Raw genomic sequence first — 25,038 nt, 5'->3', positions numbered from 1 at the left:
TATATATATATATATATATATATATATATATACATATACAGTTGTGTCAGCGTAAAAACAATTGGTTCTCTACTCAACTTAAAGCAATCCACCTACCAATTTAATTCACTTGTTTGCTTTTTTTTTTCAGTTATTACTATTTTTCATGGGGCCCAAATGAAAAAAAAAATATAAATCATGTTTAATTAGCAACAATGTTTCTCAGTAGCACAAAACTATAATTAGAGGTTAGTTGTAACCTCTGTGAGGTAGTTGTAGTTGCCTGCTTGTATCAAATGATGAGTGTTTTTTACTCAGAAATTAGGTAAAAAATACTACAAATAAAAATAATAGTTTTTGTGAATAAAATCCTTAAAAAGATATATTAATTCTGTCATATGCTATGCACTAAAAATTCAACATTTAACCAAATGTCAAAATTCAAAGCATAAACATAATGGATAGTCATTAGTATTTTTTGTACAACACCAAATAAAGAAACATTGCTGACAGAGCAATGAACTTGTAATCCTGAGGCTGAAGGTTCGAGCCAAACGTGTCAGGAAGTGAAACACTTGCCAAGTCTTTTATGTGATTGCACTTGTCGTGGTGACCCCTGCAGAAGGAAGCAGCCTAAAACCCCAACAACAGCTGACGAAACGTTTACACACTGATGTGAAAGAAATAAAGACTTTAACTGAACCATATGTAGACTAGAGAATTTGTTTTACAGTGGGAGATAAAAAAACAACAACTTTTTTAAATTAAACTGTGAACAAATGCATCCTTTTTTTCTGCAGTGAGTTAGGGCAAACTGGTAGTGTCTATGGGGTGCTGTTTGTAAAGATACACAGTCAAAAATTAAAAGCAATATTTCGATTTATTTAGCCTTTTATAAGAAAATAAATAGTTTTGTTTTTTTCAAAGTCATATTTTCACCATGTCATTCATATATTTATAAATGTCATAGTTCCAAACTTAATTTTTAATTTAAAATCTAGATATTTAGTTTACAAACTACTTAACATGCAAGTAAAATATTTAGTTAGCAAGCTAAATATTTATCTCCACTCTAAATATTTAGTTTACAAACTAAATGTTTATGTACAAAATAAATGTTTAATTTACAAACTAAATATTTAGTTAGTGAACTAAACATTTAGGTGTAAACTAAATGTTTAATTTCTAAGCTACATATTTATTTTCAAAACTAAACATTTAATTTTCAAACTAAATATTTATATTACACCTTAATTTCCAAACATTTAATTTGTAATCTGAACATTTAATTCCTAAACTAAATATATAACTTGCAAATTAAATATTTAACTTGCAAGTTAAATATTTAACTTACAAGTTACGTATTGAACTAACAAGTTAAGTATTTAGTTGTAAACTAAATATTTAGCTTGTAAATTAAATATTTAGTTTGGAACTATGACATTTATAAATGTATGCATGGTAAAAATATGACTTTGAAAAAAAAATTAAAAAAGCTTCTTTTTTTTTGTCCTTATAAAAGGCTAATGCTTTGAATTTTTCACTGTGCAACTTTACAAATGGCACCCTACCTGTATAAGTGCCAGCTAAATGGACTCCTGTATCTCATTACAGTTTGATTTTTCCCTCTTTGTATTAAATGTTACATGAATCTACTTCACATTTTGCCGACTCCACAGCGCTGCACATACAGATTGAGTCATTTCCAGGAAAGAAGAATGGACAGCGTTCTCCGTTCTCTTTATATCAGACAGCTCATTTCATCAGCAAGATCAAAATCCATGCAGCATCGCAGGTTTAGATAGTTTCTCCTGAATCTGTCACTTTAGAGTCAAACACACACACTTCCTCTCTTATACGTATGTGATGGCTTCAGTTTGGTGTTGCACATCTGGATATCTGGCGGCCTGAAACTGGCAGACTGGCTGCGTTTTATTGGGTTTTTTTTTTTCCATCACAGATATCAAAACGTCTATTTCACAATGAAAAATGTGTCAGAGAGACTAAAGCTGTAATAACGCTGAGGTGGCAGTAAATAAATGGACAAACAGTTTGACACATTCACACTCTTTCTTTCTCCAGGAGTTGCAGTTTGAACGTCTGACCAGGGAGCTGGAAGCCGAACGACAGATTGTTGCCAGTCAGCTGGAGAGATGCAAGCTTGGCTCTGAGACTGGAAGCATGACTAGCATCAGGTGTGTGTGTGTGTTTCTACCACCTGTCATGTCCGTTTCTGTATGTTTTACCTGCGTGTGTCAGCTGTGCTCTTGCAGGTGACTGACTTTATAGTCGGTCACACTTCTCAGTGTGTGCTGGGGTTCACTGTTCAAACACCAAAGCCATGAAATTGTGTTAATTTTTCTGCAACTGCGCACTTCATGTGTAGTTACGTCATAAAGCTGCGACATGCATCCATTTTGAACTTTTATTCCCTTTGACTTCAGCTGAATTATAGTTCTGTTTATTACTTACAATGCCAGTTATAGAACTATTTCAGACCAGAAGTTGAGTTTTTGCATGTTTTTACATGCAGTCTTTGAATGATTCAAACCAATTATATGTTTTAATTTTCCTGATATTTCCCTCATTTTCAAACCTGAGAAAAAATAAACTCAAACGTCTCGTGCCCATCGTATAGAGCAGGGCTATTCAAATGGCGGCCCGGGGACCAAATCAGGCCAACTGATGAACTCAGTTTGGCCCACCAATGATTTCATTTCTAAATAAAACTAGATTTAAATTGCAAACAAACTTACTTAATGACATTAATTGCTGGATGTTCGGCCCCTGAGCTCTTGGCTTTCAGTAACTGTGCCCCCCTGAGCAATTTAGTTGAATAGCCCTGATATAGAATAATGTCCAGTGACAGTTAAACATCATATACAAACATGCTGCTTAAGGATATTTCCAAAAGATTTAGCCAGAATATTTCCTATAATTAAATGGACTCAGATGTGGCATTTGATTCAGACACGCTGATCCTTTGTCCTTTTTAATCCATCCGGCTGTTGTCACATATGGCATCTTTACAAAACGCTTCACAGTAAGAGCCTGTAAAAATAAATAAAAAAAGTGTTTAGATAAACACAAAATGTCTTATTTTTAACTGAAAGGTCAGATAGACAGAGTGCATGGACCTAAAATGGGCAAACGGGTATTATCCAAAAAAAGCAGCTAAAACTGATCAAACATTTCTTGTTCACAGGAGAAAATAAAGTAATGATTAATAAAAAAGCCTAAAAGTCATTTAATTACATTTAAACTTCAATAAATTACTTGGATAGGAAATATATTATATTAAGCTACCCATCTCTAGGATAATCAATAAAATTACAACATATTATAATTATTTAGTTCTAGCACAACACAAACTTGTTTAACAGTAACATTATATATCCATGTAAATATCTTAAATGTGTTTTACGCATGCAGAGGTTACAAATAAACTTCTCTGTATATTTTGATGTATACTTCTGGTTATTTTTTCCTAACGTGTTTTGGTCTTCAATAATTCTGAGTATTTACCTGCTAAACTGCAGAACTTGTGTGTGTGAAAGTCTTAAGTCCTCAATTTCTATTTACATTTTAAGAGGATTTTTTTTGTAGCTACGTACACTGTAGAAAAGCAATCTTGAGCGATTATTTTTCTAGATGCTCTGAAAGTCTTCTAGTCACTGGTAGCTTTTCCACTTATCTTCTGTCCAGTGTTGTGCTAATTTGGAAGGAATCTTGTTCAGACTTCTAAATTTGACCACAACGCATTGTCATGTCGACAAAAAGCAGACAACTTTGCAAAGGACAAATTTTAAACAAGATTTTTCAGCACTTTGTTTTTACCAGCCTGTCATATAAACTTTTTTTCCCTCCATTATTTTAGCTGTATATGGAAAAAAGTATGTTTTTATCATGATCTGGAATGCAGGATAAAAACAGGACTCGGGAAACAAGGATAAAATAAAGAATACTATTTATTAAAAAAAACAAGAAGGCTGATGTGGCAGCAAAACTTACATATATGAACTTGGAGACATGGAGGGAGACGGAGCACAGGGGAACAACAACGAGACACAGAACTTATAGTGACACTAACGAGGGGATAATCATGAACACCTGGGGAAGGACAACGAGGAACAGGTGACAGAGGCAGGAGCTGATTACATGGGGGAAGGACGCTGGTCAGTTTAATCATTGAAGGATGATGTCTCTCTCTGGTCCTGTCAGGTCTTTCCCCCTTGTTTCTTAAACACATACTGTAATTGGATATTAGTTTGTCCACAGACGGTCTAGTTTACGCAAATAAAAAATAAAATAAAACTATACATAGATATACTGCATCCACTAAGATATAGCAAGTTTAAACATAAAAGAAAAGTTCACGCCAACAGTTTTTTAAACCATTGAACTTTGGCAATTCTTGTGCATTTACCAAGTGAAATTTAAACATTGTTTATGTGCCAGAATACTTTGTAATGAACATTAAAAAGCTTTCAGACAGATTTATTATATTATTATTTTATGTTTTGCAAAATTGTCTGTCTCAAGAGAAAACAAGGTAATTTCTTTAGTCACCTGATTTGTTTTTCCAGTTTTAATAATTCATACATTTGTTGGCCTTGGGAGGAAAAATGAAAAACACTGAGTGAGGTGGCGTTCCCCCTGGCACTGCACTGGGCCCCCCAGTGAACCACAGTTTTAGAACTACTGCTTTAACGCCACCCACAAAGCAAGCATTAGTTCAGCTTTTAAAAACTTTAAATCTAGTTCAAGTTCAAGTTGTGTTTATTTGTCATATGCAAAGTTAACACAAGGTGAACAGTACATTGAAATGCTTAGGATGAGAAAGATGTGACTCACTAAAAAAAACAAAAAACTAAGAACAAACAAACAAGAAATATTAAACATGCAATAAGGGTACAAAAAGAAAGCACTAAAAAGTGAAAAAGTAATTATAATATGTACAATGTGCTAAAGAGAAAATGGTAAAAAAAAAAAAAACATGGTAGAATTTTAATGGTGCAAACAGGATGAATTTGTAGAGGTAATATAAGCTAAAATGCACATGATTTATATAGCACATATCTAACATATACTACACAGTTTGTACACAGAGATACTGTATCATACATGATACAGCCACATAGTGCAGCAGCAATAAATAATAAACATGTTAGCTGTCACAAGCTAATATTAGGCATGTTAGTTGTTACAGATGTGGCTTGGTGCAGTTGTTCAGTGTTATTTATTGAGAGTTCAGTAACCTGACAGCGTGTGGGTAATAACTGTCCTTTAGTCTTTTTGCATGTGATGGCAGACTCCTGTATCGTTTACCTGAGGGTAGTAGATGGAAGAGTCCTAGTGCTGAGTGGGTGTGATCCTTAATGATGCTGCGTGCTTTATGCAGACATCGGCTGTGGTAGATGTCCTGGATGGTGTGGAGGCTGCTACCAGTGATGTCCTCTGCTGTTTGTACCATCTTCTGTAGTGCTTTCTGACTGGTGCAGTTCCCATACCACCCTGTGATGCAGCCTGTCAGCAGGCTCTCAGTGGTCCACCTATAAAAGTTGGTGAGGATGCTGGTGTTTGTACCAAACTTCTTTAGTCTTCTTAGGAAGTAGAGGCTTAAATCAGGCTTTCTTGACCACAGTGTCTGTATGTAAAGTCCAGGACAGATCCTCAGTAATGTGAACGCCGAGGAACTTGAAGCTGTTGACCTGCTCCACCTCAGCATTGTTTATGATGATGGTAGAGTGCTGACCTCCACGCTGTTTCCTGAAGTCCACTATCATCTCCTTTGTTTTGCAGACATTTAGAGAGAGGTTATTCTCCTGACACCAGCTGGTCAGTGATTTCACCTCGTCTCTGTAGGCACTCTCGTCGTTGTTGGTGATGAGGCCCAAGACGGTGGTGTCATCAGCATACTTGAGGATGACGTTAGAGCTGTGCTTGGCAGTATAGTCGTGTTTAAATAGCGAGTACAGGAGTGGACTGAGGACACAGCCCTGAGGTGTACCGGTACTTTGATTAATGAATTAATTTCACTTCATGACAAATTAGTTGTAAAACAGTTAACTGCTGCACAAAGTGGATTTAAAATAAGCAGGAATTTATTCAACAAAATGTTTTTTCAAACCTTGAACAACCCAAGTTCTCTCTCTGCCTAGTAAGGGTGTTTATCTAAACTGACCTCATTTTAAGATCATATGCAGCCTGTAATCAGCTCCTACTATTAATAACTCTGTTTTTGTTGCTCAAATCAAACATGCAAAGTAACAGCACAGGTGATAGAGACACAGAGTTTCTAGGTTTTGTTTTGCCAGAACATATACTGTTGAGTCATTTTGAGTAAAAGTGCAACAGAAACGTACGGACTAAATTTCTAAGCTGCTTGAATATTCAGTATTTTATTCTTGTTTCCATGTTTTAAGCATTAGTTTGATCAAAGCATTGGTGTATTCAGTTTAAACGGCTTAAATTTTAGCTCACATTTGATGGCACAAAAACGTTCTCGCAACTTTAATGTTGCATTGTTCCATTTATTAAAGCAGTTATTGCTCAGAAACAAAGACAAAAAAAAAAATACTCGTGCAGCTGTCACAGTGGCCTATTTTCTTGTTTAGAGTCGTCTTGATTTTTGTGATCAGAGGGAGAAAATTGTTCGACGTGAAGCGACTGTCAAATTATGTGTTGCTGATTGAGTTTGGGGCCCCGAGCTCCATCTTTAATCTGAGCCCAGAGAACGCTGGCTGCTCACCAGCCCCAACGTCAAAACAGCACTCCTGACACAGTGGTGGTAATACACTTAGCCTGCCTCTCAGGACGGGGTAACGCGATTAAAGCCCTGTCTCCGTTTCTGTCTCACCCCGTCCACCACACACACACAGTCACACCCACATACACAAACAGATACACACAATCCATCATCTTTTCTTTCTTTTGATTCTGTTAAGTGAATGGGGATTCTGTCTGCCTCAAACTAATTACTCATCTGCTTCCATTGTGATTGTAATTTCAATTTAAGGACTGGACCAACAAAGAGCAGAAAGATGGTCTAAACCTGATTCATTCAGCAGTCTAATTAACTGCTGCATGTATTTTAGCTCTTCAGTGCCGACACAAGGCTGCATTCAGGAGCCCGATTTAAAACAGAAGCAACATGAGCTGGAACACATCATCCACTTTGTCACCCGGCTCTTCGTGGTTGGAGTAATGCTGTCTTGCTAACTTGATTGGATCGGTTTTATTATTTAGTGAGTGGTAGAGCCTCCTCTGGGTTGCGCCGTGTCGTCCGTTGCTTTTTATAGACCGTCCACTTTGTTCGACTTGAAAGTAATTACTAAATGGACAAATGGTTTGGCAAACAAACCAGTCCGCTGGAGCCGTATGCTGGAGGTTTGTAGCGCTTGAGGTGTTTGGGATTTATCGTTCAATTACCTCCAAAACTTTATGCTCGCCATTCTCAGGAGGTTTTATTCATAGTTGCTTGTCCTGGAGGCCCGAGGCGTTAGACATATTGACAGTCACAGCTTTAAATGTTGGCGTCACGCCGCAGGGTTTAACCCTTGGAAGATCTCACGGGGGGAAAAATCAGCCACATTTTTGTTTTTATTTATTTGTCGCTATTGGTGGTCAACCCTCCCGGCAAAGCCTAAAAATCCATCCATCCATTAACTTTACCCACTTCTTCCTTTTTGCATTGTGGGGCGTCACTGGTGCCCATGTCCAGCTATCTCTGTGGAAGAGGCGGGGGACACCGTGGACAGGTCTCCAGTCCATCACAAGGACACACAGAGACAAACGAGACAAACAACCATTCACTCTCTCACTCACACCTAGAGACAATTTAGAGTAACCAATCAGCCTAACATGCATGTTTTTGGTCTGTGGAAGGAAACTGGAGTACCCAGAGAAAACCCATGCATGCACAGAGAGAACATGCAAACTCCACACAGAAAGGTCCCCGGCCGGGATTTGAACTGGCAACCTTACTGCTGAGAGGGAACATCTCTACCAACTGCAACACCGTACCACCCCAGTCCCATATGTGGAAAAATAACTTTCAGACATTGTCACAACCAAATTGTAACTCGATGTCTGTAAAATTCACAGAATTAGAGCCATTTTTGTGCATGTTAAGATCAATTAGCTGTGGCAGCCATCTTGTATTGGATAGACTCCAAAAGTTAGACAGGTGTAGATGTATACTGAATGATTACTTTCAGAATTGTTCATGAAAATCAGTCCAGTGATTAATGAAACAATTGCTAACATGACAGACAAACAGAGCAAAACCAAAACATTTTCCCACCTTTAGCACTTTTGGGCTGCCATAATAAATTCCCACTCATTTTAATACCAGAGCATTAAACTTGTTATGACTCATTTGAAATGTTTACATCTTATCCCCCCCCCCCCCCCCTTTTTTTTTTCATCTTTACAATGCATCAAACCTGTATGTACTGGCCTTCTGTCTGCATTATTAAACAACACATTGATTTACTGAGCTGTTTAGTTAGCTTCTCTACAGTGGTAGCTCCATAATAGTCAGGGCTTAATTTGTAAACTGGTTGGGGGTGTCTGTGGCTCCTCCCACAGAAAATTTTGAATAACAGAGATGCCATTTCCTGTATTTTAACGGGTTGTTAAACATCTACATTTACCAACATTTGTAAACACTTGATTAAATTACTATTTTGGAGAGCAACAGCAGGTTGTGTATGAATAGAGCAAGCTCCGATTCTGTCAAGTGTCCTACCCCCCCCCACACACACACACACACACACACACACACACATTTCATGGTTCTGAGCTGAACTCAGCTGAATTCAGTCCTGGTTGTTGCTCCTGCTCCAGTCTTGTGGCGCCGTTTGAAGCACCTGAAGGCTTCAATTCTCGGTTGTCCGACAATCCATCCATCCATTTTTAATTATAGTAAATTGGATTGTCTTTGTGACATTTTGATCACTGCTGTTTTGATAAATTAACGCTGTTGTTTTGAAATGTGATGTAATGTGTCTAGCACATCAAACATTTCTCTCGTTGTATTTTTAATTAATTTTTTACAGTAAGCTTTTTTTATTTATCATGTCTGAAATGTAGCAGGAGTTCAGACACATCAGCAGTTGTGCGCACGCTGTGTAGAGCTGTCTGGAGACGTTTCTGTGTGTAACGTGCACTGTCCGCAGGGCGCGCCGCTGAATGTGTTGGATCAAGACGCTTAAATCCTCGTGGAACATGCCGACCGCGTCTCCGACACTGAAGCTTTTCATCAATGAACATGAAATAAATTTTCTTGTTTATTCGGTTGAATAAATTATTGTTTCTGTTGTTGAACGGATCAGTTCAGCAGCTTCATGTGAGCTGGACCCAGCGCCGCTGAGGAGGGACAATGTTTGGGGAGGAGGAGGCAAAAAGGACTCCGCACAGCACCTCCGTGCGTAAAGCCCCCAGTATACTGCCACGTACATCCATACGCAGAGGGCAGAGCGTACCCCCCAGGGCATGGCCGTGCAAAGCTCAAATTTTTACGACCACATACGCATACGCGGTGTCACACAATAAACTGCCCAGCGACGGACTGTTTTGTATGCGACACCAATGTATTAAATTCCTCTTCTTCATCTCTGATCTGGCCTTTTCTTTTGTTTTATGCCAAGAGGCAGTGATCTCTTCCTCCTCTGCTGATGCCATGACTGAAATGGTGAGAAATGAAGGAATTTGTCACGAGCGACTTAAACTCAGGTCCAGCGTGGCTGCGGGAGGGTCTGGAGATTTCCTGGTGGGCTGGTCTGATGTGTGGGCTGTAGAGCCAGCGCTCCCTGTTTTTTTTTCAAATTTTTTAGATCTTTTTATTAACAACATATAAACACAGAACACCGCTGTGGCAGAGGCTGCCAGCGCTCACTTTTTTTTATTTTTTCCGACCTGTCAATCAATCCAGTAGGCGTGTCAGCAAATGACCAATCGGCGACCTCAATTTGTCCCGAAGGTAAACGCCCCTTGTCTGTGAAGCTGCTCTGCAGCTGCTCGGGGTGTACGCTGGAGTACAATGTCTGAACCCTCTGCGTACAGTACATGCATACGTACGTGTGAACGGACGTACGCGGCAGTATACTGGGGGCTTAAATGTGACCATCTTGTCACTCAGACCCCCCCAACCCCCACTTCCTCTCCTGCTCCTCTCAGCCTGGGCAGGAGCGTGTGAGCGAACTGCAGTTGGAACATCCACTCCGCAGACTGGGCAACGTCTCCTCTCGTTGTATTTTTAACAAATAAAATAAAAATACGCAATGATTTTAGACTTTTGAGGGCGGAGATTTGAGTTGCCAGATCCGAGCAAACAGTTGCCAGAACATAGCCTATAAAAATGAGAGAGTCCCCGGATCTTGTTCCGGCAGGATCCGGCTCAAATTAACCACTGATAGTAGTGAAGATCACATGACCTGGTTAAGAAAAGGAAAGAGCAGCCGTATTCCGTAAATGTTTGCTGTCAGCACGTCTGGTGTTTGGGTCAGCTCTACAGATGACTGTTTGAATGCTGCATTCTAATCAATTCCGATCTGTCTGGTGTCTCCTTCTGCACATTTTAAACAAAATACAGTCATAAAACGGTTTCAGATTGCTTATACATTGGGCAGAAACATAAAGTGTAATGATGCTTGTGCTGATTGTGGTGAGTTATTGTCTTAATTATAGTTGTGTAGAAGTGTTAACAATTGAACTACCTGTGAGCTCTGAGCACTGGACACATTTTATGGCTGTAAAATTGATTTTGGAAGCATTAAAATGATGTTGAGGTAAAACAAACAGAGAGTGAGGCTGCTTCACTGTTAGGTGTAAGGCGCAATCTTTTTTTTAAATGTTGTTTCACTCCAGCAGCTATGTAAGGCATCAGCCATGTTATTTGCATTTTGTTAAGTGGCTTTAAGAGTTAATCATTTAGGTTTATTCTGCACATTCCAGTTTTCAATGACTCCCTGTCAGATCCTCCATTTAGCCTATTCCTTTCTGTGTTCACAATAAAACACACCTGATTTTTCACTATAAATTAGCAGTACACCACTAAATGTCCATGAAGTATGGCTAATGTTGAACATGGCTTTATGTTACAATTTAACCTTTTTGTGTAAAAATATGAGGACAATTCAGTATCCTTTTATGAACAGATCTGTTCATATCTGTAAAACTCATTCAGATTTTCAGATACTGAGGTCAGATTTGGTGTGTTCACACCCCCATCATATATTCTGAGTGCACAAGACTTTGCTTCAAATTTAGGCACGCAAAGCAGTGGGCAATAAAAATGTTTTTAAGGAATGATTTCATTAGTTTTACTTGATGTTTTAAGGGTCAAGATTCTTTATTGGTGTTTGCATAGCATGTGGTACATGAGGTGGAACGAAATTGTGTATCCAAGGTCCCAGTTACACCCAAAAATAGCAAAAATATAAAAAGTATAAAACAAAAAAACAGTGTATAATTATCTAAGAAACACTATGTGTTAGTTTAATTTTTGTTTATTGTAAACTACATTACTCACTCCTCTGTAATGCCAGTGCTCTGACTGGATATACAATGGCTGAAATAAACATGACTTTAGGCTTGAGGGCAGTCAATCGAGGTTTTTTGACTTTTGAAATTTTATTTATTAGAATGAAATTAATAAGGAGTGGACAATTTATTAAAATCCATATACATGAAGCTGGAACTTTATCACCTTTTCTTTTTACTGTTTTGATTTAAAAGATCTATAGTGCTTTAATTTGCCCCGAAAAAAAAACAACTGCTTTATAATGACTGTAATATAAAAGTATTGATTGTTACATAGGTGATGAGAATAGTAATTTTTAAACTTGTATTGATCCACAGAATACTGCCCTCTCGTTAATGAAACCATCTGTTATACCAGCACACGATGTATTGTGTTGGTATGAAATATTATTTATTCAATCATATTTTAAAGAAATACCCTGCTGTGTTGTATTTTACTGCAGTAGTCTGAATAATGCTTCTTCTCTGCAACTTTCTTGATGACCAAAACTGAATAGGAACACACAAGTTAAGCACCTGTAGCAGAACAGAATGCTTCATAACTCATACAACCTAATGGAGCAAACCTCCCCATATCCAGTGTAAGTACAGTGTGCATTGTTTTTATACTGTGACCAAAGATGAGATGCAAGATGGAAAACTGGTCCAAACAATACAACACTATGTTTGAGAGGAGGCAGAAAAAATGGGGAGGAAGACAACATGGATGCCGAGTGGGACAGGAACTGGACAAATGGAATAGACAAGAAAAGACAGACAGGCTGGGGGTGGACGGATGGCTTGTGGGGGTGGGAGCAATGGGGGATGCAGTCTCATTTTAAGCCCCTTTAACCTGCAGAAATACACAAACACATTGACATTGGCATGAGTCACTTGGAGCCCAGACACTCTTAATAAGACTAATATCCTCCACTGTCGCAGACAGGCTCTGTCTGTCACACTCGGATGTGGATTTGTGTGTGTGTGTGTGTGTGTGTGTGTGTACTGTCTTGCACTGTAGCACAGTCATTTGCAACTAAAATATTGATCTGCCAGCAGAACAGAGACAAAACAGTTTCTGTTAGACTCCAAGAAAAGTCTGCCTCACAGACTTAATAAAACTCACTGCACACAATTTTATTTTGAAATTAATTGAAAAATCCACTCAAACACACAAACTAAACCAAATCTACTCTTGAAATTCAGAAGGCTAAAATATAAGGACACCACTTTACAACAAGGCTCCCCTTATAGATGGCTAATGAATAATTTACAGATACGTTATTAATTCCTCTATAAACACATTATGAATCATTAATAATTGTTTATTATGCATTCATTAAGGGTGTCAGAGACCAAACTCACCAGTTTGTTGCCAAATAGGGAACCAAATCTGTTCATCTATATATTTATTCTAGAATTGTTATATTAAACATTTCAGACTAAGTTACAAAATGTAAGCACAATAAGTATTTGTAAACCTATTTCTTTAATATATAATACTGTACTTTATCACTGCATTATAAGTATCTACAACTAATATTATATCCTAAAAAAATTAGGTTTACAAATGCTTATTGTGCTTACAAGGTAGTAACTTGGTCTGAAATGTTTAATATAACAACTCTAGATGAAATATATAGGTGAACAGATTTGGTTCACTGTTTGGCAATGAACTGGTCAGTTTTGTCTCCGACACCTTTAATTAATCAGAGTAAGAGTCAGAGATTCTTTATTGTCATTCCCACCTCATGTGGTACATGTGGTGGAGCGAAATTACGTACACAGGGTCCCAGTTACATCCGACAATAAAATTTAAAGGAAAAACAGTAATAAGATCTAAGATATGAACTAAGAAAAACATCAACTAAATATACACTAAGCACTAATAGCATAAAAACATTGAACATCAGCACAAACATGAACATGAGTCTGTGTGAGCAGATGAGCACGCATGAACACATCAACATGAAACAGATCAGCAGCGACATGACGCAATTTTTTCACAGTGATTATTCTGGTTAGAGATTCATGAGTCTAACAGCTTCAGGGTAGAAGCTGTTCCTCAGTCTAGTGGTTCTACACTTAATGCTCCTCAACCTCCTTCCTGAGGTGAGTGGGGAAAAAAGTGTGTGTGCTGGGTGAGTGTGGTCCTTCATGATGCAAGTGGCCCTCTTCCTGCATCTGGAGGTGTAGATGTCTGTGATGGTGGGGAGGCTGACTCCAACAGACTTCTGTGCAGCCTTCACCACTCTCTGCAAAGCTTTTCTTTCTGCAGCTGTGCAGCCTCCATGACACACGTTGATGCTCGAGCACAGGATGCTCTACACTGCACACCTGTAGAAGGAGGTGAGGACTGAGCTTCCCAGACCAGTTCGTCTCAGCTGCCTGAGGAAGTAGAGTCTCTGATGAGCTTTCTTGATCAGGCTGGTGGTGTTGTTGCTCCAGCTGAGGTTGTCATTCATGTGTACACCCAAGTACTTGTAGCTGGAGACCATGCATAATGCATAATAAGCAGTTATAAATTATTTATAAATTGTTTATAGAGGAATTAATAACGTATCTATAAACTATTTATTAGCCATCTATAAGGGGAGCCTTATTGTAAAGTGGTATTGATATAAGGTATTTATATATGGAATATACAGACACAGGTTTTAAAACTGAATTTGTTTGTTTTGTTTCTTATGACATTTCCACTTGGCAACAAACAAACTAACTAACAAAGTTGACTCCAAAAGTAAATGCTAAAGTTTTAAACAAGGACAGAGGACATTGTACAATGTGTAGCCCCTGGAGTGTATGTTGTAATCGACTCAGTTGTAGCCAAGCCGAGTATCAGAATATTTGTAATATTCACTGAATTATAGCCACTTCTACCCTGAAGCTGTTAGACTTATGAAGCCCTAATCAGGATTATCACTTTGAAAAAAAATAATCACTGTACAGTAATGCCACTTGATTGTTGATATGTGCTGCTGACTATCCATGCTGCTGATCTTATGCTGCTGATCTATTTCATGTTGTTGTGTTCATTCGTACTCATCTGCTCACACAGACTCATGTTCGTGCTGCTGTTGTTCGGCGCATTGTTTTGCACTATTAAGTGTTCAGTGCATTATAGTTTAGCATATTTCTTAGTTCATATCTTAGATCTTACAACTGTTTTTCTTTACAATTTATACTTATGTTGGATGTAACTGGGACCCTGTGTACACAATTTCGTTCCACCACATGTACCACATGTGAAGAGAATGACTATAAAGAACCTTGACTTGACTTAAGTTAAGTCAGCTGGCTGTCTTTGCTGTCTTTAAGTTGGTTTGCTCCAAAACTTTTTGAATTTTGGATATACAACCAATAATTGTTTCTTAAACTAGCAGCAACCCGTTATGCCAGAGAAAATCAGTCCATGAACATAGAGACCCAAGCCCCGAGGTATTACCACCCTACAACAAAGGCCCAAAAGAGCCAGGGCACCTGGGCCCCAGCAAGCAGCCACCAGGGTGGCACGGCACACACCCAAGCACCTAGCCCCAGACATCGAGAGCCAGTGCCAGCCCAAGCCTCCATGGGGCCCTAAGTGAAATTTGGTTTGGGGCCCTCTATTTCTGCTAATAATGTGGATTACTGCAATCAACAGTCAGATGATCAGATCATTCATCCACCTAACATAAACTCATTGCAACTCTGACAGCCCTGTGTACATTATCCTACATGTATATATATTATAGTGGTACTAAAAGTAACCAAAAAATAAATAAAAAATAAACGCCAGTATACAATGTATTTTACAGCAAAAGTGTCATCTGGTTTATTCTCTTTGGTTCCATAGAACTGCAACAATACTGTTCAAAATAATTTGTAGTGCAAGATCAACAACAAACAACAGATAAAATAACTTAGATGCATTAAAATAAATTAAATTGTGCAAAAACAGACAAATAAAACAGAATAAAAAATAAAATATCAAGGAAATACATAAATGATGTAAATGAACAATTACTGGAAACCATGTAAAATGGTTAAAAAAAAAAGACATTTAAAGTTCAATAATTAGATCTTAAAACTATGTAAATGTATGCAATAATTTGCAATAGCTGAACTTAAACGATTAAATAGAATCATATAGAAATCATTACAAAAAAATAAATAAATAAATTCCACTTGGGGTGCCCTAGTGGCCCCGGGGCCCTAAGCAGCCACTTAGTTTGCTTATGCCTTGGGTTGGCCCTGCCGAGAGCCACCAACGCACCGGCGGGCAGGGGCACCAGCTACCGGAGAGGAGTGTGACAGAGGGCAGTAGGCCCCACATTAAATGGGGGGCCCAAGATGATCCAGGAGAGGGGACCAGCTCAGCATCAGTAACTTGGACCACATTTTCTACTATTTTGGCGACAGACTTTTATCGTCTTTTGTTTGTCTTTGGATGTTTACCCTTAGTTAGTTTAGCTGGCTCTGCTCGATCATAGTAAGGAATCCCAACACTTGTAGTAAAGTGCACGTACACGGCAAATTAATTTGATATTTAGCTAGCAAGAGAATTAATAGCTACAACTTCAGGTTGCCAGTTAGAGGGAGAAAGAGAGTACAATACAGCTAAGTAGTAAAAGATTGAGCTCAAAGTGTTTTGGCACCAAATCACGAAGTACGTTTTGAGAACGTATCCAGATCCAGGTGCAACGTCAGGGACTCAAACTGTCTTTAAGACTGATGGGAGTAAAAGACGCTTTGAAAGTGATTTCTGTCTTTTATCGTTTTTTGTTTTTTTTGTATTTTCAGTAGCAGCAGATGTCAGAATGTGTAACATTAATGATTTGTAGCAAAGCTGAAGTGCTCAGCACATGATGAGACAAAACTCCAACTCCTGCAGAGAAAAAGAGCTCTGCTGTCTTTTTATTAAAAGCCTTCTAAACATTTATGCCAAGGTGTGTTTTTTTTTGTCTATTGACAGTCACACTTATTTATAGCTCCCGACAGGCTCAGTGTTTTGCCTGTAGATAACTGGAAATGTAGTTGGTATTGGGCAGGAAGAGAAACATAAATTACAGCTGAAGATTCTTTGAGTCTTTACAGTCACGCACTGCTCCACATTATTCCACACAGCATCAACAGTCACAACATAACCTTTGGAAAACTGTCCGCCAACACTGTTTTAATTGTCGCCCAGTCTCTTATTTCTTCTGTTTTGTTGATGAGGCCCACTCTGTTGTTGAGTTGTGTCACTACGTAATAATTTGCCTAGAGAAGAGCTTATACCAAAAAAAAACCCTTTGGACAATTCACAGAGACGTTCTGGAAACACTGGCTGGACTCACACTGAGAACCAACATGTCCTCCTCCTTGCCTCTCATTTAACTTCTGGCTCAGAGTCAAAATGGCTGCCACCCACACTGGCAGAAGTGGTAGTCAATTTGACCAATTTAGTGGGTCACGGGAGACTTCTGCTTCCCCCCATCTCTTCCTCCATAGCCGTCTCTCTCTCTCTCTCTCTCTCGCCATTTGTGTGGGGTGTGTCGACGGGGTAACAGAAGTGACGAGCTGCGCCTCATCCTGCTGCGCTTTAATCGCTTCCTTCAAACGGTTTTGTGTTTCTCTCTTGGCTGCAGGGAGAAAACATGAACTTTCTAGCCCCGTTCCTCTTATTGCTCAGTGCATCAGAACCAGACGAGATGGATTTTATTCTCAATCTTTCTCAACCTGCTTCCATTCTCATCTGCAGCAGCACTGCTGGACTGGAGCATTACTAGGTTTAGCGATATAACGTTTAGCTTCTATGTCATTGAGTATACAGGAATTTGACGTGCCTGTGCCATTTTTGGAAAGGTAACATTAATAACATATTCCGAAATAAAATTTCACACAGCTGAGATGAACAGTTTTTGAGATATTTTTATTATTTAGTAACAGGAAGTGATGACAAAAAAGAACACCTGCATGTAAATGTAATGCTCATTGTAGCATTGCTACAATGGCTTACGACACAGACTGCTGGTTCTTTAGAATGCTTTGGGTCACTATCAGAGAGAGACAAAGAAGAGTCGGAGTTAAAATAATATTCTTTCAATAAACAAAAAACTAGGGAGTTTCGTTTTTTTAATAGTTCCCCTTTGATCTAACTTCCTGTTTCACTTTGGCTGCACCAAATTCCAAAGAAAATATGTTCATTATGCCACATTTTTTAATTGTTTTAATTGTTTCACTCCACTCTTTGTTTTTGTAGGATAAATATATAATGGAACGTTGCTTCAATAATGTGATTATCATTTGCTGTGTTTTATTATGGTGCTATAATTGCAAGCATTTGGCTATCTTCCACCTTTCTCACTGAATCTGAACCATCAGAGGCAGATTTACTATATGAAGTTGTTCACATTAGTGTCTGTTTGCATACCATGAATTTTACAGATGAGTTCCAAAAAATGTTCATAATGTTCACAAACATAGCTGCAAGTTGCACCAAGGAGTGTCTTCATTGTAGGTATGCATCTTCATGATAACAAAACACACAAGTCAGTGCAATATAGACACAGTATAAAACCATGAAGCGTTGCTTGAAGTGTGAATGCAGCACATAGTGCATCAGTTATTTCCATTAGAGATTTTAGATCAATGTGCGTTTACTTAGTTGAAAAAGTATATTGACAGTTGTTCTGACAGTGTACATTTTGACATTTCAAACACATTCAAACAGGGTGAGTTTCTTACCTGTTCACCTATTCCTCCTTTCTGGCAACCCCTTTGCATCCTTGGTACAACAGGTTCATTTTATTTTCTCTCCTCATCCATAACTTGCAAAGACTCTGTATAGTGCAACTGCAAGGCTTAGGTTTGAAAAGATATTGATTCTTGCTTAAATGAGTTCCTGGGATGAACAAAATACAGCAAGTACAACATACTCGTGTCTGAAAAGGACAACAACCTAATTATACATCAGCTTCATTTATGTGCATGGACACTCTTCAGAGAGTATCTCACTGGGCTGCAAACAATGGTGACACAAAATTACAAGAAAATGCATAGCTTTTTATTCGGAATCACACGGAATTGACATGTTTGCATATTATTCACAAATGTTAAATGGGCCTAAATGTATCAAGAGTTTGCATAACTATTGCACCATTGTTGCATAACATCCTACACAATAAAGACCTTTTTACACTTTTGTAGTATGACATATACTGGATATATTCATACATTTCACGGGTTCTTCATTTTTCTGACTGTGTAAATGTAGTGCATTGAATTTAACAGAAATGTAACGAGAGACGTTATTTATCTTTGACCCATCAAAATGAATGCGGTCATTTATTTACAGAATCAAAGTTTAACATCAAACATTTACATTAATTTGGCAAAATATGAAAATAACAACAGCATAGTTTTACAGGAAGTGAGAACAATACGGCGATTGTTTTCACTTTTCAGCTAGAACGGCAGACATGACTTAATCAGTTTACAATCAGGAAAATCATACGGCCATGATTTTCCGTTGCATCACCACAGACATTAATGAAAACATCTGGATTAATTTTTAGGAGAAAGGAGAGTTTAAGATGGAAAATGGAGATTTATCTTACAGAGAGATGTGTGAGGGAATTTATCTGTGGTACCAGAACAACACGCTCTTTGGAGAATAAGCTTGGCCCACGGTACGCTTGGTCGAAATAGAACCTTTACCTGGTTGATGATAGAATCAGCGTCGGTGTAGAGTTCCCTTCTGACTCTTTCAGCGTCTCCGTGAGGACAGCCAAACCCTTAGGAGTCGTGTGAGGTTATCCAAACAGAAGTTATAATCCCCAAAATCGTCTCTGGATCATCTTGAATGCGTTTGCATCCAAGAACTCTGAACTCTTTACGTCTCCAACTCTTTCAAAGCTCTACTCATCTCGTCTCATCCCGTCTCGACACGACAACGGAACTTTTAGACGACACTTCTCTTGAGAACTGGGAAGTTGCCACATTTAAATGGGTTCGACTTCCGGTTCATTTGAGAGCTTTCTGATTCGTGGATGGACCAGAACAGAGGTGTGGTTTGTGATGTAAGGTGTTATGAAAAGTCAAGGACAGAGATTAAGTTTGTTTAAAACAGACAGAAAGATTGTTGGAGAACTTCAGACTTCGTGGAGTCTCTCCTCCTAGTATCTTCTGTGAAAGTTAAACATGACATTTCTTTTCAGTAAACCTTTTAGTTGACCGAAACTCGAACTCTAACACACTTACAAACTTGCTCATTGAAGACAGCAAAATCAAGAAATGCATATTACCCTGATTTCTTCTTTGGATGAGGAATAAAAATCATTACTTACTGTTTATGTAAAATAAAAATGAGTAGTTCTCTTCAACCTGTAAACATTGTTTGAACTAACACAATTTGATTATCAAAACATTTGTAAAATAGTAATGATCATAGAGAATTGTCATTTCTACTTGATTAATTCAAGAAAGAAAGTCTCAGGATGGGTCAAACTGTATTTCTGGATGCAGATCAATGAAATGACAGTTTCTGTCCCATAAGGTTCTTAAGGTCAAGGGTTTTGACCTTAGGTTAGGTTCACTACACTTTTGACTGCCTCATAGGTTCAAAAACAGCTGCATATTTTGTAGCACGTAACTCAAAGCAGCTTGGTCCTGTTTTCTCTATTTGATTAAGAGGATGACTCCAATGAGGAGCTGAAATTCCTATGCAGCTCTGTGGAGCTGTGTGATGCTAGATATCATATTTTTTTGGACTATAAGGCACACCGGATTATAAGGCACAATATCAATGAACGGGTCTGTTTTCATACATAGGGCACACTGGATTATATGTTGCATTCAGATAAGTCAAACTTTATTCAACTCATTCACAATAACCACATAAAATCAGTTCAAGGTCAGTAAGCACAACCAGAATTAATACATAAGGCGCAACAGATTATAAGGCTCACTGTCGAGTTATGAGAAAATTAAAGGATTTTAAGTGCACCTTATACAAAGTAGTCCGAAAAAGACAGTACTCACATAATACTGTACCAGTAATGGTACATGAATAATAGGATTTAAGAGATATAAGAGTTTAACCCAGAGCATCCTCCCCGTCAGGAGTAGGCTTGGACCTTGGGTTGAAGACTTTTCCTTCCATGCCATTGTGTTTCTCTGCCTTGTATTATGCATCACACAATTACTCTGAGTCATAACGTTCAGCATGCTCTCAAGAGTTTTGACATTTTCAACTTGTTCATTTCTGTGCTCTCTTGAGAAGCTGCAGAGTTTGATTGTGCATGGACAAAGCAGCAAGTTATCTATTGTTTCAACATAATTAGGTGGAATTCATTTGACCAGACAAGATAAGACATATAGTTAGAGCATACAGGGATCCTCCATCTTCCAGCTCCCACTGTAATTAGATGTCCACAATAGGAAGTCTAGGTTGTGGCATGGCGTTCCTCTTGACTGTCTGGTGCACTCTTTGACCACCTCGGAATTTCCTGCTCAGCAAGAAAACTCGTGCCTAAAGTAAAATAATCATCTGCAGTGAGAAAAATGTTTAAGGGTGTTTAAGGTTTTTTTTTGATTCATACCTTTTTGCGGTGATTGAAACATCATTGATCTATAGCAGCTTTACAAGAAGTTACAACTCTAAATATATACATGCCAGCAAGCAGAAGATTACTCCACAAAATCAAACAAAAATATTCTTTCGACACAATGATTTATTGTGGTGTCTCTCAATATTAATTCTGAGTTACTGAAATGATCAAACAAGGCCTATTGTTCCCTTTAATCAGAGATCCCTTCAACCATTATAGAGCAATTACTGTTGCCAGGGCGGTGGGCAGTTGGGGGTGGACCTCAGTTTTGAGAGTCATAAATGCTTAGTTTGGCCTATATAATTATAAGGGGTGGGTCTGGAAATCAATAAAATGGGGGGGGGGGGGTGTTACATATAACCTCTTACTCTACACTGCTGACCAGCCTGTATGTCAAACAGCAAGCATCATCATTTTGTGACTCGAGTAAGACTAACAGCTACCTCTAATTACCTTTACCACTGCAGGCTGTTGCATGCTGCCTCTAATAATTCCAGTTATTAGCTCCAATAGCAGGGATTACCCAACTTCAAAAGAGGCTACAGTTAATGTTCTTATAGTAATATAACAAATGACAAATATAAAATAAAACATGTAAGAAAGCTTCAGCATTATGACAAAACCACCACTTTCTGAATTGGCAGCTCCATCTTGAATTTAAAGAGGTTTATAGCTAATTTAAAGCCGTATTATTAGCTACTTAATGACAAAGGCAGTAATCCAGTGCTGAACGATTTGCAACTGAGAGGTTTTTTCCCCACTATATTTTTGATTAAATTAATAAGAGAGCTGTGTAGCTGAATTTCCTGTGGGAAAAGGCAGCGATCTGTTGTGTCTGCAAGTACCCATTAGGCTGCATAACATGTATGATTAAAACAACAGAGTTGAAATGTGGCTTTATTAACAGAAAAGTAATGATTGCTCACTCGTATGGTGCTTTTTCTGCTTCACCTACACTACGTCACCCGTTCTAAATACTTATGCACCAAGATATGTCTAATATATATTCACCCTGTATATAAAGCTCTTTTTTCAGTTGCACAATAGGCTTTTCAGTATCTTGTCTAAACACAATTCAACACCAACCTGGGAACCTTTTGATTGGAAGTTTGACTACTTTTTCCATTCCAAGAGTTTATTCCAGAAACTACAGAAAGCTAACATTAGTTGTATCCAGTAGGGGTGCGAATCTCTCGTTGTCTGGTGATTTGATTCAGTTCCGATTTTTGGCGTCACGATTCGATACAGAATTGATGTTTCGATTCAGAAATGATTTTTCTATTGAAATGGTCAGAAATTTGGTTTAAATTATGCAATTGACAAGATGAAAAGATTAAACAACAATGTTAACAAATAGAATATGTAATTAAAACAATCATTTTAGATTCCTTACTGTATCAAATCTTTTTGCATCATTTTATATTTATACCAAAAATAGGAACAAATATAGGAGTGCTCTAAAGTTCTGGAACTTAAATTACCAGTTTAATCAGGTTAGCTTAGCTGTCTGGCCTTTTATAAAAAAAATAATAAAATAAATAAAAATAAAAATCTAGGAAAAAATAATTCATCCATTCATTATCTTTACCCATTTCTTCCTTTTCGGGTCGCTGGGGTCACTGGTGCCCATATCCAGCTATCACTGTGTGAGAGGCGGGGGACACTCTGGACAGGTCTCCAGTCCATCACAGACAAAGTATTCAAAATATATAAATACAAAAGTAAACAGACTTCAACCTACCGTAGTACATTAACCTTTAACTCAACATAAAATACAGACTTCAGTTTTTTTTTAACCATATTGCTCTAACATTTGTTATATTTTCAAAACTTAACCTAATATGGAATATACAGACTTCACAGTCTTAACCATATTGATTCATATTTGGTAAATCTTTAACAACATTTCAAAACCTGTACAAGTCTGCGCAAAAACTCTTCTGAACTGTAATTTATAAACCATAAACTGTATCATTTAGACCTGGTTCCAGGTGATGTCTCATCTGTCCTCTCTTCAACCTGTTAAAACGACAAATTACATAAAGTTTGTTGTATAACTTGTCTATACAAGTTTTAGTATAATATGAGAAAAACATTTACCTCTGAGCTACAGCTGGTGCATTAATCAGAGCTTCTCTCACTTTAGGCTTTGTCTCATGGTAGAATCGTGACACAGCTTTATCACTAAAAAAGCTATTTGAATTAATAACGTGCGTTGGGTCCAGCGTATTAAAAATAAACCTAAACCCCTCGCTTTCCACTGAGCTGTCTGCTTGTAAACCCTTTGTGATATAGCAGGAGGTGGAGTGGGGAAATATTTACAGTCTTTCGGGAATTAGCTGGAAGTTTTTTTGCTGGTCTGCTGCTTCGCTTTTCATCTTTCTTATAGTAGTATAAGAAAGTAGTATTGTAGTAGCATTGTGACAAGTGTGGTCCCCGATGTTTTCAAACATGCAGTAGTTCATCCATTAATTAAAAAACCTGGACTTGGCCCTTCGACTTGCTCAGATTTCAGACCAATCTCAAAACTTCCCTTCCTGTCCAAAATCCTGGAGAAAGTAGTTTTCATTCAATTAAACAAGTTTTTGAATGAGAACAAAATCTTCAAGATTTTTCAATCTGGTTTTAAGCAACTCCACAGCACTGAAACAGCATTAGTAAGGGTTTGTAACGATACTATGGTATCAAACGATTCTGGTCAATTTGTGGTACTTGTGCTCCTGGACCTTACTGCTGCTTTTGATACTGTTGACCACAGTATCCTTATATCACGGCTGGAACAGTGGGTTGGGATCACAGGTGCTGCATTAGAATGGTTCCGCTCATACCTGAGTGGTAGGAGCTTCTGTGTCAAGGTTGGTAATAATGTATCCGCCTCATTCTTGTGGGGTCCCACAGGGTTCGATTCTTGGACCCCTTCTGTTCTCACTTTATTTGCTCCCACTGGGGTCCTTCCTGAGGAAACATTGTCTTTCATTCCATTGTTATACTGATGACTGTCAGATCTACCTGCCTGTGAAACCAGCAAGTGTTTGCTCCATTCACCCTCTGTTAAAATGTCTGGATGACATTAAGGCCTGGATAGCTTCACATTTCTTAAGTTTTAACAATGAGAAGACTGAAGTCATTGTCTTTAGCACTAGCTCAACTGCCGCCACTGATCCTGTCAACCTGGACTCTCTTCAGCCATATCTTAAGCAGTCTGGTAAAAATCTTGGGATGGTTTTAGACTCTGACTTCAAGTTTGACAAACAAATCAACTCTGTTCTGCAGAAAAGCTTCTTCCAACTCCGACGGGTAGCTAAGCTCAAGCAAGTGTTGTCCAGACCCGACCTTGAGAAACTAGTCCACGCCTTTGTCACAACCCGATTGGACTATTGCAATGCACTCTGTGCTGGGGTCAGCCAGCCATCTCACGTCTTCAGCTCGTCCAGAATGCTGCTGCTCAGCTTTTAACCGGAACTCGTAGGTCTGAACATATTACACCAGTTCTGTCCTCCCATTCACTGGCTCCCTGTTTGTACGAGGATAGTCTTTAAAATTCTTCTGTTGACCTTCAAATGCTTAAATGGCCTCGCACCTTTTTACCTCTCTGAGCTTCTGGAACCTTACGTTCCCTCACAGGCCCTGAGATCATCTGATCAACTGCTTTTGGCTGTTCCAAAAATAAGACTGAAGCTCAGAGGAGATTGGGCTTTTTCATTCATGGGCCCCAAACTCTGGAATAACCTGCCCCCCAACATCAGGCAGGCCACCTCCCTTCCTCACTTCAAATCCTGCTAAAAACACATCTGTTCTCGCAGACATTTCACACACTGTAAACTGAGCTAGTGTTTTTTTTCTGTGACCCTATGTTTTAAATGCTTTTTATTAATTCTTCAGTTATTATTATTAGTGTATTGTATATATATATGTTTATATATATATATATATATATATATATATATATATATATATATAT

At 38.3% G+C, this 25,038-nt stretch overlaps 1 protein-coding gene across 1 annotated transcript in view; it reads left to right on the top strand.

Annotated features, from left to right (window-relative positions):
* Positions 1-25,038, top strand: part of ctnnd2b (catenin (cadherin-associated protein), delta 2b) — a 226,433-nt gene that overhangs the window by 74,208 nt on the left and 127,187 nt on the right. Inside the window, exon 3 of the mRNA XM_037682127.1 lies at positions 2,062-2,174. Within this exon, the coding sequence (XP_037538055.1) occupies positions 2,062-2,174 (113 nt within the window). The remainder of the gene's footprint in view (positions 1-2,061; positions 2,175-25,038) is intronic.

This window comes from Nematolebias whitei, chromosome 9 (assembly GCF_014905685.2).
Source record: "Nematolebias whitei isolate Nwh7 chromosome 9, NemWhi1, whole genome shotgun sequence".
In the NCBI taxonomy this organism is placed as follows: domain Eukaryota; kingdom Metazoa; phylum Chordata; class Actinopteri; order Cyprinodontiformes; family Rivulidae; genus Nematolebias; species Nematolebias whitei.
This window is presented reverse-complemented; position numbering and strand designations above follow the sequence as displayed.